The sequence below is a fragment of the Aquarana catesbeiana genome, linkage group LG03, assembly GCF_042186555.1.
Source record: "Aquarana catesbeiana isolate 2022-GZ linkage group LG03, ASM4218655v1, whole genome shotgun sequence".
In the NCBI taxonomy this organism is placed as follows: Eukaryota; Metazoa; Chordata; class Amphibia; order Anura; family Ranidae; genus Aquarana; species Aquarana catesbeiana.
In genome coordinates, this window is record NC_133326.1 from 118,499,542 (window position 1) to 118,516,561 (window position 17,020).

General features: G+C 43.3%; 1 protein-coding gene across 1 annotated transcript in view; it reads left to right on the plus strand.

Annotated features, from left to right (window-relative positions):
* The window catches only part of CCDC33 (coiled-coil domain containing 33), a 207,573-nt gene that overhangs the window by 71,990 nt on the left and 118,563 nt on the right, over positions 1 to 17,020 (plus strand). Inside the window, exons 5-9 of the mRNA XM_073619065.1 lie at positions 4,793 to 4,926; positions 7,272 to 7,381; positions 8,803 to 8,904; positions 8,982 to 9,073; positions 12,257 to 12,371. Of these exons, the coding sequence (XP_073475166.1) occupies positions 4,793 to 4,926; positions 7,272 to 7,381; positions 8,803 to 8,904; positions 8,982 to 9,073; positions 12,257 to 12,371 (553 nt within the window). The remainder of the gene's footprint in view (positions 1 to 4,792; positions 4,927 to 7,271; positions 7,382 to 8,802; positions 8,905 to 8,981; positions 9,074 to 12,256; positions 12,372 to 17,020) is intronic.

Consider the following 17,020-nt stretch of genomic DNA (forward strand, 5'->3'; position numbering starts at 1 on the left):
GCGACCAAAGTGTGAATACAACAATCACATATTTCCCTTGTGGATCCGTACAGACTTCCTCAATCATGCAAGGGAAGTTTTTATGTATGAGGATTGACACTCCCCTTGCATAAGTGGAGTATGTAACATGCACCGCCCTCTGTATACAGGGCTTTTTAAGTGTGAGGATTTTGCTGCCCATAAGATGGGTTTCTTGAAGAAGTATAAGTTGGGGTGATTGAGATTTTAAATACTGAAAAAGGAGAGCTTGTTTAAATTTTGATCCCAGACCCCTGACGTTCCAAGAAAGAACCGTGAAATGATCAGCCGAGGGGTTAGCCATCTGATATATGTCTCAGGATCCAATGAGGATAAGGGGGAAGTCTAGTCAGAAGGAAAACCATGAGCAGCAACATCCTCAAAATAGCATACCTTGTTTTAGTAACCGTTATAATATATTCCGGGTCATACACCAAAAAAAAAATAACAAACTCAAACCAAAATTTTTTAACAAACATTTCTAAACAACCCAGGCACAATGTGCCTTTCCTACTATGCCCCATCTCACTCACTGAAAAAAAAAAAAAATTTGACAAAAAACCTAGAACCAGGGAGACAGAAAGGGATAGTTTTACCCTTAAACCAAAAACTTATTAGAGCTGTAGTGGCGACCTAAGGTGATGCACTACACTCACACTCAGTCCAAAGTTAATGATAAACTGCAGTTTGTCTTTTGCAATTTGTGAGGCCTGGTAGTGGCACACTCAGTGCGGATGCAACCGCCTCTCGAGTCCACCACCAGGGGACGTAGACAAAAGAGATTTTCACAGGGAGGAGAGAAAAAGGGGGAAGGGGGGGGGGGGGGGGGTCGGGAGGAGGGACCGTCTCAAAAAAGACTTTTGTCTGGCATATCCACTAATGATTATACCTGCATTGTAAGGTGAGCAGTCCAGCTCGATGTAATGGTCCAAAAACTCAAAAAGAAAAGGGCTGAGAGAAAAAAAGTGAAATGAGGAAAATATAACAAATTAAAGGACCAAGAAAAAGGGACATCCATCCAGGAGGAACCATATAGGTCCTATTGAAAACTTGATCCTCTTTATGACAAGTGCGTCTATTCAGTTGCACCACTGATCCAGTCAAAAGAACTTAACTGTAGAAAACCCCAGGTAGCAAGAAACAAATAAGGGCCATGCTAGGTAATACATGTTCCGTCATAACTTGCAGGGTTATCCCTTACGACTGTCCAGCCAAGCTAATGCTGATTCTGGATCAGTGAAGAAATGAGCTCTATCACCGTCGATCACTCTTAACTTGCTCGGGTACAACAGGCTAAATTTCAAACCTTTCTCCCGGAGGCAGCGTCTGGCTTCGGTGAAAGAGCGGCGACGTTGTTGTATCTCTGGCGAATAATCGGGGAATAGCATGATCTTTCCGTTGTTATATTGTAAATCTTGCTTTGCCCTTGCAGCTGCTAGTATCCTGTCTCGGTCCCTGTAATTCAGTAGTCGCAAAAGAAAGGGTCTCGGAGGGGCCCCAGGGACCGGTGGTACCGGAGGTACCCTGTGTACCCTTTCGACCACGAAGGTAGGCGGCATGGCGGGCAAGTCTAGCAAGGATATCAGAAAGGTTTCTGCAAACTCTGCAGGCCTGGTTCCTTCCATGCGATCCGGGAGGCCTATTATGCGTATATTGTTTCTGCGAAGTCTATTTTCGGTATCAATAGACTTTTCTTGCAGGGCTTTGACTTGCAGTTGTAACGCACGTAAGTCCCTGGAGTCTGACCTCGTGTCGTCTTCTAATTGAGAAATGCGGCCTTCAGCCTCTGCAAACCGGGACCTGAATTTATCCATGTCATGCCTAATCAGGCTGACATCCGTCACTAGGTGGTCGATTTTGACCATTACTGAATCATTCCCCGTTTTTATGGCTGCTAGGAGTTCAGCATGAGATGCTGCCTGTGTTGCAGTAAGGTCAGAGGGGGTCTGAGTACTCACAGACATCGTGGCTGTGTGAGGCCTCGTTTGCAAGATGGCGGCCGACAACCAGGTGATTGCCGTGGAAGAGGAACGGAGGTGTCCCGGAGACGGCGGAGGAGCCCTCGGGGTGCTGGTGTTCCTCTTAGACCCCAGGATGCCGGAATGGAGCCGATAGATATGAGTTTTTAGCAGTGAAATAGCTGTCAGGATGGAAGTAAGAGCGGAGCTCAGCCTCAGCACGTCTTGTTCCTCTCACATCCGGCCACGCCCCATACTCATTTAATTTTGTGATTACTACTGTGATGTATAGAGGAACGTAGGGGATGTTAGCTAAAAAAAGTTAAAAAAGTGTCCCTGAAAAATTTTTGAAATGTTGGCAACTATGCACTTGGGCACTGCCCAAGGGCCACCGGGTCAGTAGGGGGCCCCATGAGAGGCTCCTGGTATCCTATGATATTAAAGCGGTAGTAAACTTCGCCAACATTACTACTTTTTAGAGGCCCTGAGGTAGGTTATGCCATAATGTACTAGTATGCACAGCATATTAGCACATAAGGTACACTTACCTGTCAGACTGAGCCCTCCAGCGCTGCGCTGTGATCAATTTGGCGGGTCCTGGACGCTTTCATCTTCACCCGGTCTTCCTTCCGGGTTCTGTGCCTTCGGTCACTTGCCTTGGCCGGGCTGCATTGCTGTAACTCCCACGCATGCTCATGTGTATCCTCTCTCTCTGTCATCCCCCTCTCTCTCTCATCCTCCCTCCCTTACCCTTCACCCCTCTCTCATCCCCTTTCTCTCTCTCTCATCCTCCCTCCCTTTCTCTATTTAATTTACGTTGTTATAACAAAAAACTTTTGCATTTTTATTTATTTATTTTTATAAAAAGCCCCACCAAAATCCTCAGCACCGGGCCCATGAAGTTCTTAATCTGGCCCTGCCCATAGGTGTCAATTGGGACACAGCAGCTACTCCCAACGTGCACCTGCACTTGCATGTTAGTCACATTGCGAGTAGTGGCTGTGTTCGTGCAGGCACTGCATCAGAATTGACAGCTATGGGACTGCCTGCACAGGACAATTTTGCATCCCCATATGGGTAAACACGGCCATCATATGGGGCATGGATTCATACTGTCCATGTGAACCAAGCTTTAAAGTCAACTGAAAATGGAATTCTACTATATATTTAATACACACTATTTTGTCAAAAGCATTTTACATGCACATAAAGTTTAATGGCATCCCAGTCTTAGTCCATAGGGTTCAATATTGAGTAGGCCCAACCTTTGCAGCTATAACAGCTTCAACTCTTCTGGGAAGGCTGTCCACAAAGTTTAGGAGTGTGTCTATATGAATGTTTGACCATTCTTCCAGAAGCGCATTTGTAAGAACAGGCACTGATGTTGAACGAGAAGACCTGGCTCACAGTCTCTGCCCTAATTAATCCCAAAGGTGTTCTATTGGGTTGAGGTCACGACTCCGTGCAGGCCAGTCAAGTTCCTCCAACCCAAGCTCGCTCATCCATATCTTTATGGATCTTGCTTTGTGCACTGGAGCGCAGTCATGTTGGAACAGGAAGGGGCCATCCCCAAATTGTTCTCACAAAGTTGGGAACATGAAACTGTCCAAAATGTCTTGGTATGCTGACGCCTTAAGAGTTCCCTTCACTGGAACTAAGGGGCCAGGCCCAACCCCTGAAAAACAAACCCACCTGATAATCCCCCCACAACCAAATGATTTGGAGGGGTGGCCTAATACTTTTGGCAATATAGTGTGGACAATTGTCAGCTGTACAGTGACTGCATCCCATTAGATCCTATCAGAAAACAAAAATAATACTAGATAGGTGGTGTTCAGTGTTTCTATTCTCTTTACAAACACATATTTTTCTGAAATGAAAAAAAAATACTTTGTTTATACATCTTACGTTGCAGTGTTCAATAGTCTTTTTTTATTGTAATTTGTATTTATTAACCGCCTCTGACATTTTCTTGGCACTACCATGTTTTATGCCAATATACAAAATCTGGGCAATGCGCCATATACAAAAGAAAGCTGTTAACCCTGATTTTATGTATATTCAGTGGAGTCTCCCCATCCTCATGTATGCTCACCATATCACCATAAGCAATTCAGCAGCAGGAAAATCAGATTTGTCTACATGACCTGCTTCTCACTTTGTATATTAAATTATGGTGCAATTTGCATGTACAAAGCATTTCCTAGCTTCCTGATGCCCTTTGTCATCATCTTTTTACTCATTTCATGTTTTCTTTGCCCTTTTTTCTCCACCCTCCCCCACTTATGCTATTCAATTCTCTGCCTAGCACAGCGGTCGACTCTTAGGCCCGAAGCCTTAAAAACATTTCCTTCAACAGCAGCTAATCCACACAGAAAATTGTTTGTGTGGTGCTGCTAATGGGATATAGCTGCCCCTCCTTGTCTTCTCAAGGGGTTCAGTTGGCATTAATATTTCATCATGTTAGTCCACAGCATGCAGATCACATGGCACGGACCCCAATCCAATGCCTCCCCCACTCATTTGTCAGTCTCAACCTGATGATTGACAGCATGGACAAAAATAGCAGAAATGCATTATTTGCTGTTAAAGAAATGAATGCTTACGTACGATAAAAAATTAGAAAAGACAAGATAGGAAAATACAACTTTAATTGCATGCCTAGCCATAAATGTTTTAAAACTCGTACGGCCAATGATTATTTATTGCACAGTTTTTTTTTTTGCTGATCACTAAAGTGTGAAACAATAACCAGTCATATCTTAAATTTTAAGCAAAACACGACATGAAATAACTTCTAAATGTGTGATTTACAGAATGAGCAGCATTGATGAGAAGACAGGAACTCCAGCAAAAAGTGTATCACATGTTGCCCTTACTTCAACCAACAATCCTGTGTGGGGGGAGACCTTAACTATGACAGTAAAGGAGCAAGAGGCAGATCAAGAAGGTACCCATCTATGCTCCTTCATGAAGTTGTTTATTTCAAAATCATTTTTTTTTTCAGAAATTTAACTAATTCCATTTACTTTAAAGGCAGTCCACCTGAAAGTGTTTTTTAGTTATTGGTGAATCTTAGTGGGTTCAACCCCTGGATTTTTGGATAGTCCAAAAGCAAGCTTGTTAGAGAAGTGTTGGGCTGTGGTTTGTCCTCAAGCCTGAAGGTGGTGCTGTGTCACTTCGTCAGACTAGCCGGAACTTGACTGGGACCAATGTATTCCTTATTATGGGCTCCAGGCAGGTTCATTTTGGGGAAACCGGTGTGTCTCCTACTGGATGCTAAAATCCTATGAGATTTAGGTGGCTATCTCTGATACAGAAGTGTTTAAATAGCTCTTCCTGCATCGTTCTGGTGCACCCACTGTGTGGGAGTAGGTCAAGGACAGAGCCTGCTGGGTAGGGAGAGAGCAGGAGCAGCATTATGGAAAGGTACCCAGTGAGGAGGGAAAGGGCAGGTTCCTCCTTACAGATCATCTCTTCCGTCAGCTTCTTGGAACTGTCTACTGTAGAGGGGCTGTACGGTGTAGTGAGGTGCATTTCCACTTTTGCAGCCAAACTGGGATAACACTACCTTATATTTGCTACATTTCCACATTAACATAGCGTAACTTAAAAAAAACATTTAAAAATGTCAGCTTACCTTTTTTAGATGATGTTTTCTGGAACGTCCAGCAAGGAAAATCCTGCTTAATTCTCCTTGTTAAAGCGGAGGTCCAACAAAATTTTTCTTTTTAAATGTCAGCAGCTACAAATACTGCAGCTGCTGACTTTTAAAATAAGGACACTTACCTGTCCAAGGTGCCTGCGATGTCGGCACCCGAGGCCGAACCGTCCCTCGGTCCTCGGGTGCTTCCGCCGCCATCTTCGATAAGGGAATCAGGAAGTGAAGCCTTGCGGCTTCACTTCCTGGTTCCCTATTGCACATGCGCGAGTCGCTCTGCGCAATCCGAATGGTCCCTGCTATCTCTGGGACCTGTGTGTCTCCCAGCAGACAGTGAGGTGGACGGGAAGTGGCGTAGACCCCCCGCGGGAGTCTATGCCCGGAAGTGGGTGCAAATACCTGTATTATACAGGTATCTGCAACCCCCCCTGAAAGGTGCCAAATGTGACACCAGAGGGGGGGAGGGTTCCGAAAAGCAGAAGCTCCATTTTTGTGTGGAACACTGCTTTAAGAGGGGGCTGAGAAACTGTGTTTGCCATAACCTACCCTGTATGTACTGTGCAGACAGATTCTTCGTTATCAATTGTAACTACATTTGAACACTCTGTTCTAACAAAGGGTTAAGGGTTTAGAGGCTGGGCTTTTTGCATTGTATGTTAATGAGGACAGACTTAGGACAGACTCACTCTGACATTTAAAAATTCTTGTCATTAGCCATGACACCTTCTCCTGAGAAACATCTAAAAGGTAAGATTAATTTTTTTGTTTACATGCTGTTTGAATGGGAACACATAACAAACGTATAGTGGCTTTTTCTCAAATTTGACTGCAGAAGTGGAAATAGCAATAGACAACAATTTGGATAGTAATTTCTGTAAAATTTCCCTGTATAAACTCACAATTGTGTGTGTATATATATATATATATAACTATATTATCAATCTGGTCTAAAATCTTGATGTGTAATAAGGCCTACTATTAGAATGTCTACCAGCATCATGTGTGTTACTACAAAAACAAGCAAAAAGTGGAGCCATTTTGGATAATGAGTTGCAGACTATACATTTTAAGACAGAAATATCTAAAATATTGATCAAATGTAAACAAATAAAATGTTGTGTAAAGGAGAAGTAGGGCCAAAGCTCTTTTGGTCATACTTCTCCTGTGGGTCAAAAGAAGTGCCTTTCGTTCTGCACTCCTGTGACCCACAGGAAAAGTAGGGCCTATAGGGCTAAAGCCTGCTGTTGGCTGAGATCACACAGCTGGTCCAGGCTCTGGATCGATCCCGACTTTAATGTACCGCACCGCTGAGAGGCTGAGCCAGCTGCTCCCGCCCCCCTCCGTCAGCCAGGTTTTGCAGTGAGCGCTCATCGGGCAAAGCAGAGAGCTGGTGTCTGCTGGTTACTGGCTCTCTGCTCACTGAAGACCAAGCGCTAAATGATGGGCAGTGTTTGATTGTTTAGTTCTCAGTGTAGAGGCGGCAGGGTACAGATGCAGCATCAAACTGATGATGCATTCACCTAGATGAGTATGTATATTTGTTTTTTTTTTTAAATACCACTCTTCTCTTTTAAGTAGATTGTTCCTGTGATCACATACTGTAAATATATATCGTATTTATCATTTTTATGTAGATCTTATCCTGACTGTGGCTGACAATCTTTCGCAGGAATTTCTCCTTGACTACCGACTACCTATACATATGCTGCAACCTTTCCACCCATATCATCTATGTCTGGTGCAGGTACTACAAGAGTGTGAGATTATCTGCAGTTACATATTCAAGACTAGTCTAAAATCTCCAATTACACACAAAAAAAAAAAAAACAACTGATCAAAAGGTTCCAAAATCAAAATATTTTCAAGAGTACCTGTTGTTTATGCTCTAAAATACATCAAAAGGATGACTGCTTCACAAGAACTTGAATAAGTCCAGTAAGAATTTATTTTACATGACAAAAAGTCAATCAACATCTTTTGGGGGGCTCCAAACTCTCGTTTCTCCTGGGCTTGAATACTGGTACTAGTAATAGATGCAAAGGAATACTGGGCAATATAGAATGCCTAAAATGGAAGCCACAGCACACAGGGGTTCATTTACTAAAACTGGAGAGTGCAAAATCTGGTGTAGCTGTGCATAGAAACCAATCAGCTTCCAGTTTTTTTTTTTTTTTGTTAAAGCTTAATTGAACAAGCTGATGTTAGAAGCTGATTGGCTACCATGAACAGCTGCACCAGATTTTGCACTCTCCAGTTTTAGTAAATCAACCCTACTTTAATATATTTCACTCAATAGGGCTTAGTCATAGATCTCTACAACTAGGCCCTATTCTGTTAAACTCATTAGCCTGTGAGAAGGACAGCTTGTATTGCCCCCAGAACTTGTTTTTTAGTGACAGTGGAAAGCAGCAGCTTGAAGCGGGGAACATTTACCTCTAAAGATACTGGACGATAGTTGAAAATCAAGTGTATAACATGGTACTGTATTTAGGTACCAGTCTGACATGCCAACTGGACTCATTCAAGTTCTTGTGGGACTCTCATACTTTTGTACTTTTGACTACTCCAGGAACCCTCTGTCCTGGGACACCCCAGTTAACAGAGCTGACTCTAAAAGTTGGACTCTAATTTTAAGATTTGATTACTTTGGGATTTAGTGCTCCATCAACACTTTCTATTGTTATTCATGCTCAGCAGAGATACAGGTTTATTGGTTAGCAACAATTCCAAAGGTATATTCTAGGTAGTGGTTCTGAACTTGATTACATAATGAGCCCACCTATGATATCAGATATTTTCAACGTACCCCCAGCATATGTCATTGTAATTCCCAAAGTCTGTACACTTTTTACCGTTTTCTCTGTGTTCACTTTTTTTTTTTTCTGTATTTTTTTAAAATAAACTTTCTGGAGGTCCTTCATAGAAGGCATAATAATGGCAAAAAAATGTAAACAGGTAGAAGTATCCTCGCCTTTGACAATACTCCTACGACCAGCTGAGAACTTATGCTGTAGGATAATTAAAATGTTCTCCCTTTCATGTGGTAAGATGAACGTTCTTTACATGCTCATGAGCACAAACAGATTTATTCCCTACTGATGAATAAATTATTCAAAATCCTGTGTGTGAATTCTGTGATCCTAATATGTTATATTCACTTCTCAGCCACATGATCAGGGTGCAGGTGAATGCCATCTTTATGCCAGCATTGAACGCAGAAGTAGCTCTATAGCTCAGCAGAGTGGGTTCACTTATAGCGCTTTACAGGTAAGTTTAACAGGTCAAAACCATTCGGTGCATTGTGGTTAAGTCTATATACAAAATCTCCTTGGTTTCCCCACTAGGTTCTTCTTGTCGGGATAGAGTCACCACTTCAGGGTTTTTCCCATCCTCTTTTGGCAGTAGCACGAATTGTTCCCAACTACAAAGATTACAGGTATGAATATTGTACATGGTACATCACAGATACAAACATTCAACTTCCCTTTTTCACTGTCTAGATCTGCCATACTCAACCAGGGTTCTGTGCCACTATAGGGTTCCTCCAGAGGTTACTAGGAGTCCCTTGAGCTGGGGCTGAATGCCCTCCTTTCTGATGGTGCCTGCATGCCTCTAGATTCAAAATCAACATAATCAGAACACCACTGATCTTAGCTGTCATTAAGAGTGGCATTATGACCACCACTGTAAAGGGTTATTCTTCCCACTGACCGCCAATGTAAAGGGCATGCTTCCCACTGACCTTTGATAAATTCATTTTAACAGGGGTTCCCTGAGACCTGGAAATTATTTCAAGGATTCCTTAGGGGTTTAAGGCTGATAGATAAGGATAATAAAAGCATCATAAAAGGTAAAATGTGTTCCCCTTACTGAACCAGATATGGAAATATTTATATAATTCAGTCTCAAGTCTAAAAAGCTTAGTCATCCCATCAAATATATTCTATATATTCTACAAGTGAAATGTTTCATATAAGCTATTCAAGTATAGGATTTAGACCTGAGGCCTTTAAAAAGACCCTGTTAAAAAAAATACAGGGAGGCACAGAAAAACCAAGTATTTAACATATTTATTTGCAATGTTTTCTCTTCCATACATTATTTATTATTCACTTGCAAGTGCATGTGCTTTTGAACATGATAGAAAATTTGACTGGTCAATTCCTAAGTACAGCCCTCTCCCTACTTGCACTTCATAACCTTCTCCTCTTCTGATAGTGTCTAGTTATTGTTTGTGCTGGCCCAGCTCCTCTGCTCCTCTGCCTCCCCACCACCTTCCTATATAACATTTTAAGCAGCTGTTAGGGGGAGGGGGTGGAGCTCCCAGGAACACTATAAAGTGTCACTTGAGTCTGCTGGAGCTGCTGCCATTACACCCATATTGGTGGACACCCAGCAGCAGTTTTAGGACTTTTGGATGTCTACACAAGGGAGGCTTTTGCAGGTAAATAAATGCATTAAAAAAATGTTAAATGTCATATAATCTTCTGGGAAAATATTTACTGAAAAAAAAATTATCTGGCAACAGGGTCTCTTTAAATTGAAGGTGTCCTGAAATTCCTAAAAAGAAGAGTCAAATAATTCTTTGATCTATTTTCTTTACAATGGGAAGGTATCTAATTGGCATATCTGCATTCCACGGCTTCGCACCCTTGTGCCTATGCCCATCACACTTGGTACCTCATGCAGACTGACAGCACGGCTTACACATACCAGAACACCAGTGGTTTGCAGGAGTGGAGGTCTCGATCTGTATCTAGTTTCATGAGAAATACCATAGAATAGAAATGGTCACTTTTTGTTGTCCTAACATGAGGACTCCTGTACATCTTTTACAAGACAGGTTGTAGTTTATTTTTGAGTTTATGTTCAATTTAAATATACAGTAAGTATTACTCAGCAGCAATCTAGAAACATAATTGTTGTTTAAAATGAAGCTGTCATATAGGTATAAATTATAAAAAACCTATACTTTGTATATAAACCATTTTTGTATTAGAAAAGACCCTCCCAATTTTCTTGGGCTAATCCCCAAATCCCAATTTTTGGACACGGAATTTGGCAGCAATGGTTCCTGTATGGCTCATGCAAATATAAGTAGATTGGCAGGGACTTTACAGAACGGGGACAGGGTTACAAGCTGAACACCAAGCAGAAAAAGAAAATGCAAATTCATGCGGTTATGTATTTATTTACAAACATCGTTAATTTTAACTTTAAAACCCAACTTCAGGCAAAATGTTTTATTTGTATAGACCTGGGGGGGGGGGGGATAGAACCACAGTAAGATTAAAATGCAGTCTGTGTCCCCAAAGAGAAGATTTCCCTTCATTTCCTGTTCTGTATGATGCTTATCACCAGATCAAGATGTAAAGTGGAATTTTAACAATGGTAACACAGACAGCAATTATAACTATATAAGGCTTGCGCAGTTTGTTCTCCCTGCTATAGGTGGTGCTGCTCAGCTGGCTTCTGTACAGATGGAATGGGGGTTGAGAGGAGCTTTGTTCTTCTGAAGCCTCGGTAGGCTTCATCAGGGGAGTGGGCATCCGATTGGACTCATTTGTGACATGGCTAGGGTAGGGACAGGATCCCCGCTGGCTAGAGACAGTGCACTTAGCACTAGGGAGAGGTTCTGGTCAAGGAGGGATAGTGCAGGGATACCATGCCTAGTCTTGTAATCTGGGAACTCTAGAGAGCAGTGGCAGCTGGTCCTCAAAATTTTTTGGGGGCCGCTAACAAAATGAAAAATTCTGAAAAAAAACATAAATTGCAGCCTCATTGTGCCCATAATATGCAGCCACTGTGCCCATCAAATGCAGCTACTGTGCCCATCAAATTCAGTCACTGTGCCCATAATATGCAGCCACTGTGCCCCATCAAATGCAGCCACTGAGCCCCATCAATTGCAGCCACTGTGCCCCATCATATGCAGCCACTGTGCCCCATCATGTGCAGCCACTGTGCCCCATCATATGCAGCCACTGTGCCCCATCATGTGCAGCCACTGTGCCCCATCATATGCAGCCACTGTGCCCATCATATGCAGCCTCACTGTGATGCCCCCCCCCACCTGCCTGCTCCTCCGCTTGCTGTCTGACTGGCACTTAACCCATCTTGGTGGGGGGTCAGGCAGCGGGTGATGGCGGCCTCTGGCTCTAATCGGTGCTTCAAAAAATCACCCAACCCGCATTGGAATCCATGCACCTGACATCCTGAAAGGGGCCGAACGCATAGATAAGGGGGTGGCGGCGATGGATAGGGGAGGCCCGTGTGCCCTTAATGGACGGGCTGCCCCTGATAGAAACTAATAAGACCCTGCTGCAGTGCACATACGCTGACAGTAAACATGCTTACAGGAGGGCAGAGTGAGCAGAGGGATACCCTCATCAGTCTCCTGCTGTTGCTATACTGTCAAGCTGGCAAGTGTTCTGGACCATCCTGCATTGTGCAGGGGTTCAGGCACAGCATAGCACAGGATAAATGGCACTGTAGTGCAAAAATGTGTACTGCGCACATTGCTGCCTATTGGGGCAATGCACGTAACCACAATGCCATTGTGTGAATCCAGTCTTAAAGTAACAAATAACATATTATAATAATATCTTTTAACCAACAGCCAGACCCACAAGCCCCCTGGTATGAGTGGGGTACCTCATGTCACAGCTACGTTTCCAGATCCTTCACCATCTTCATTCCTCGTGCCACAAACAGCCACACAAGGACACCCACAGGTAATATTGATAGCATAATATGTTACCTATATCATTAATATATCACTGTCTCTTCTGAGGCCTGGTTATTATTGTTCATGCTTTGATTTTCTGTCACAGAACTCCACTCCCTACATCTGTTGGCATAGAACACATAGTTACAGATTTCAGCACATCCCACACATCAAAGGAATTGTTTATATTGTAAAATATTAATGGAAACCTGTGCCTGTCCTTCAATCCATATTTGTAAGCAGCTACTCACCATCTGGGAGTCCTTACACCGGTGGATATTGTTTTTTGGGAACATGCATTAAAGTGGTTCTAAAGGCAGAAGGTTGTTTTATCTTAATACATTCTATGCATAAGGATAAAAAACCATCTGTGTGCAGCAGTCCCCCTCAGCCCTCCCTAATACTTTCCTGAGCCCCATCTCAATCTAGCAATTTTGCAGAAGTGCCTCGGCCATCCGGGGCTTGCCCTCCCGATTGCCTGAGACACAGCATTGATGCCATTGGCCCCCGCTGCTGTCAATCAAAGTCAGTTAGCCAGTGAGGAGAGCGATGGGGCGGGGCTGAACCGCGGCTCCGTGTCTGAAAGGACACAGAGCTGCGGCTCGGTTTGGGTGCCCCTATAGCAGGCTGGTTGCTGTGGGGGCATTCGGCAGCAGGGAGGGGCCAGGAGCATTGGTGAGGGACCCGAGAAAAGGAGGATCTGGGCTGCTCTGTGCAAAACCACTGCACAGAGCAAGGAGTGGGGGCATGGCCAAGCCACACTGTGTGTGTCTATGAATGCACGCAGCCAGGCTCGGGAGTGTGCTCACACAGGTGCCCCCTCAGCACATAGCTTGCTGAGAGGCCACTCGAAGAAAGGGGGGCACTAGTTTTAGTAAATCCCTCCATTGCTGTTGAAGAGATATGTAAAAAGAAAGGAAATATATAATGTTTGTAACAGGTATTTACTTGTAACGCTACATTAGTAAAATCTTAGTTAAGGATTGTCTGTGACCTTGTGCCTGAACTCTGGACTCTCTAGAAACTTAGTGACTGGGGTAAACTCACACCCCAGGACCCAGTATGTGAACCTGCATTAATCAAAGCTGGGGCCTCCAAAACTCCACAGGGAAGCATGGCAGAAACTGATAAATTCAATCATCAATCTAAACACCTCTACAGTGATTGTCTCCACATGTCCTCAAGATCTCCTTATGAGGAATATTTCTGAGAAATAAAGGCATGTCCACACTGGAGGACACTTGCCTAAACCAGGATTCCTTTATTATTATGAAGTTTGCAATATACAGATTTTCAGCATTTAATGCTGCTCTGTTACAGGCAAAATCTTTTTACCAACAACTCCATTAGGAGACAATCCCTGCTCCACAAGAGGAAAAATCCCTACGCTATGGGTTTTTTTTACGAAAGGCAAATCCAATTTGCACTACAAGTGCACTTAGAAGTACAGTCTCTGTAAATCTGAGGGGTAGATCTGAAAAGAGGGGAAGCTCTGCTGATTTTATCATCCAATCATGTGCAAGCTAAAATGCTGTTTTTTATATTCCGTGCATGTCCCTCTCGTATCTACAGTGACTGCACTTTCAAGTGCACTTTGCACTTGTAGTTTGCACTTGTAGTGCAAAGTGGATTTGCCTTTCGTAAATAACCCTCTATGTGCCTTGGGTGCCTTTTCCCCAGAAAACAGAGTCCCCCCCAGGTCTGCTTCCCACTTCAAACCACCAACTAACTGCACAACTACACCCCTCTCACCTTATATATCCTCAGTCTCAAGCCCAAGCACCTTGAGGGCAGGACATCAATGAGGAGGTACTACACTCTTCAGCATGTTTTATGTCAATTTTATTTATGTTACTTTCAATTCTTACTGTCAATTTTTTGTTCTTCTTGTATAACATTTTACTTTAGAAATAATGCTTAATGTAGCAAATGACAATGTTTAAAGAGCATTTTGGACTTTCTAAAAAGACAATCCAGCAGCAGCTGCTTGCTTTTGGACTGTCTCTCTCTTATTGATACTCCATTCAGAGCTCACTGAACTGGGAAGAGGTGTGTCTTATGTCTGGATCATTCAACTGTGTGTTCTAAACAAAGCTGAACAGCATGGGAACAAATTTCAAATGTGTTGTCAGCAGACTCTAGGGCTCCGCCTGCTGGCTGCATGTGCTAATTCTAAGATATGTATATCCTAATATGTCATATACACTTGAATAAACCAATAGTGAGCCCATCAATAAACTAGTGGACGTATTTAATCCCCACTGTCCTTAGATGTGAGTGTTAATACTAGTGATAATAATATATCATTGTGTCTGAATATAACAGATGACTGCACCTCCAATACAACTGCTACAACCCCTCCCCCCCTCCAGCAGTATTAGTGGCCGAGTCTGACCGTATCCATGCTCTGGAGTGCTTATACGGAAGTAATAGTGTGCTGGTGGGGCTGATAGGGAGTGCTAACAGCTCTCATGTGATAATGCGGGGGCCGGGTCAAAAGTATTAATTGTAAATTACAATATATATGTTTTTCCTGAACAGAAATCACATTCACAGTTACAGTTTTGTTTGTTCAGATAAGAAATGATAAAATATTTCCATCCCAAATTTTCAGACTTTCTCATTGCTAAAAAACGATCGTTGATATGACCCACTAACCATGAGGAAATTAAATGAATGACATAAAATTTAGGAACAAAAACTCTACACATGTATGGCCATCGTAAGTCTAGTTTTTTCATCTTGTTTATCATCTTTATCTTCCTCTCCTAGTCCAGGATGCCGAAGAAACTGATAATGTCCTCCAAAATTCTGTTTTCCTTTACACAATATTATAATAAAGAAGGTATAAATCACTACACATTTAGGTTTTGCCAGAGCAAATTTAAAAATCCTCACCCTTTTGGAATTAGTACACATCATGATGGCTATAGCGTGGTCGGCCAGTTCTGGGAGGGCGTCATAGGACGTCCTCATGTGATCGAGCGCGCTGTGGCCTACGGGCGGCCTGCTCCGTGATCGTTGTGTCCTTAAGACACAGCTGATCACAGATCGGGGTAAAGGGCCAATCACAGCAGCCCTTTACCATGTGATCAGCTGTGTCCAGTTACCGCTGATCACGATGTAAACATAACTGTGTGAAATTGTGAAATCAATCAGCGCAATCAAACCCTAAATAACAATTAATGTGACAGTGACTAAAAAATAGTAGCTGCTATCACTCAAAGTGTTTTCACTCCACCTATATAAAAATGCATAAATAAACAGTGCTGCGCTACTAAAAATACAATGTGCATAAACAATACAATAAAGACATGAACTAAATATTCCAGTCCATGAAAAAGGATGAGTAAAACAGGTGACAGAAAACAATCCACCATTCGTGTAAGGTGATCCAAATAAACTGTGCTCGTCTCCACCTGTGTATTAGGCTGCTCACCTCACAATTTAACCCGTGTTTCACCAGCCAGTCAAATAAAGCAGTTCTCCTTTGGGGATATCACAATGGACTGGCATAAAGCTCACACTGGAAGTCCTCAATTCCATACACTTCCTCTAAGTCAGTGGTTCTCAACTTCGGTCCTCAGGACCCACTAACAGGCCAGACTTTAAGTATTACCTTGGGGAGATGCAGACTAGAATACTGCAATCACAGAGCAGCAAATTATATCACCTGTGATGTGTTTCAGTTATCTTGCAAATCTGGCCTGTTGGTGGGTCCCGAGGACAGGAGTTGAGAACCACTGCTCTAAGGCCCCTTTCATACTGGGGCGGTAGGGGGCGTCGGCAGTAAAACAGTGGTATACCGCGGTATTGCCGCGGTATAGCCGCGCTGTCCCATTGATTTCAATGGGCAGGAGCGGTTTAGGAGCGGTGAATACACCGCTCCTTCACCGCTCCAAAGATGCGGCTGACAGGAGATTTTTTCTTCTCCTGCCAGCGCACCGCTTCAGTGTGAAAGCCCTCGGGCTTTCACACTGAACAAACAGCGGAGGCTGTTTTGGGGCGGTTTGCAGGCGGTATTTTTAGCGCAATAACGCCTGCAAACCGCCCCAGTGTGAAAGGGGCCTAAGTGGTTGATAAGCTCTCCAAGTGTACAACGATCAGCATATGTATAAAAACAGAATGGCGAGATCTAGTGCTCTCCGTTTAAAACCAATTTATTCCCATAAAAGATGAGTCAAACAAACTCACAAGTAAGGCACTATAAGCCATGCTAGCTGTACAGGCATAGATACAAATCAAACTGGATAGCCGCGGTGTTCTGACATCGTTGTATTGTTTATGTACATTGTTTTTTTAGTTGCGCAGCACTGTTTTTTTATGCACGATGTAAACAGAAGCCGGTTAGCAGCATTCCTTTTCTCACATTGTCAGAGGAGAGCGGGTAACTGGCTTGTGTGAAAGGGGCATCTACATAAATAATCAGGGCACTGATTACCAGTGTCCTGATCACCAGTGCTGCCAATCAGTTCCCACCAGTCCTGTCAATCAGTGCCCATCAGTGCCTCCTCATCAGTGTCACCTATCAGTGCTGCCTATCAGTGCCAATCAGTGCCACCCACCACTACCCAGTGGCAGCTGGTGAAGTTTTAGGGTGGGGGGGTGCCAGACCCCGCCCTTCATTTTTGGCCCCTCTCACTTCTAATAAGCCAC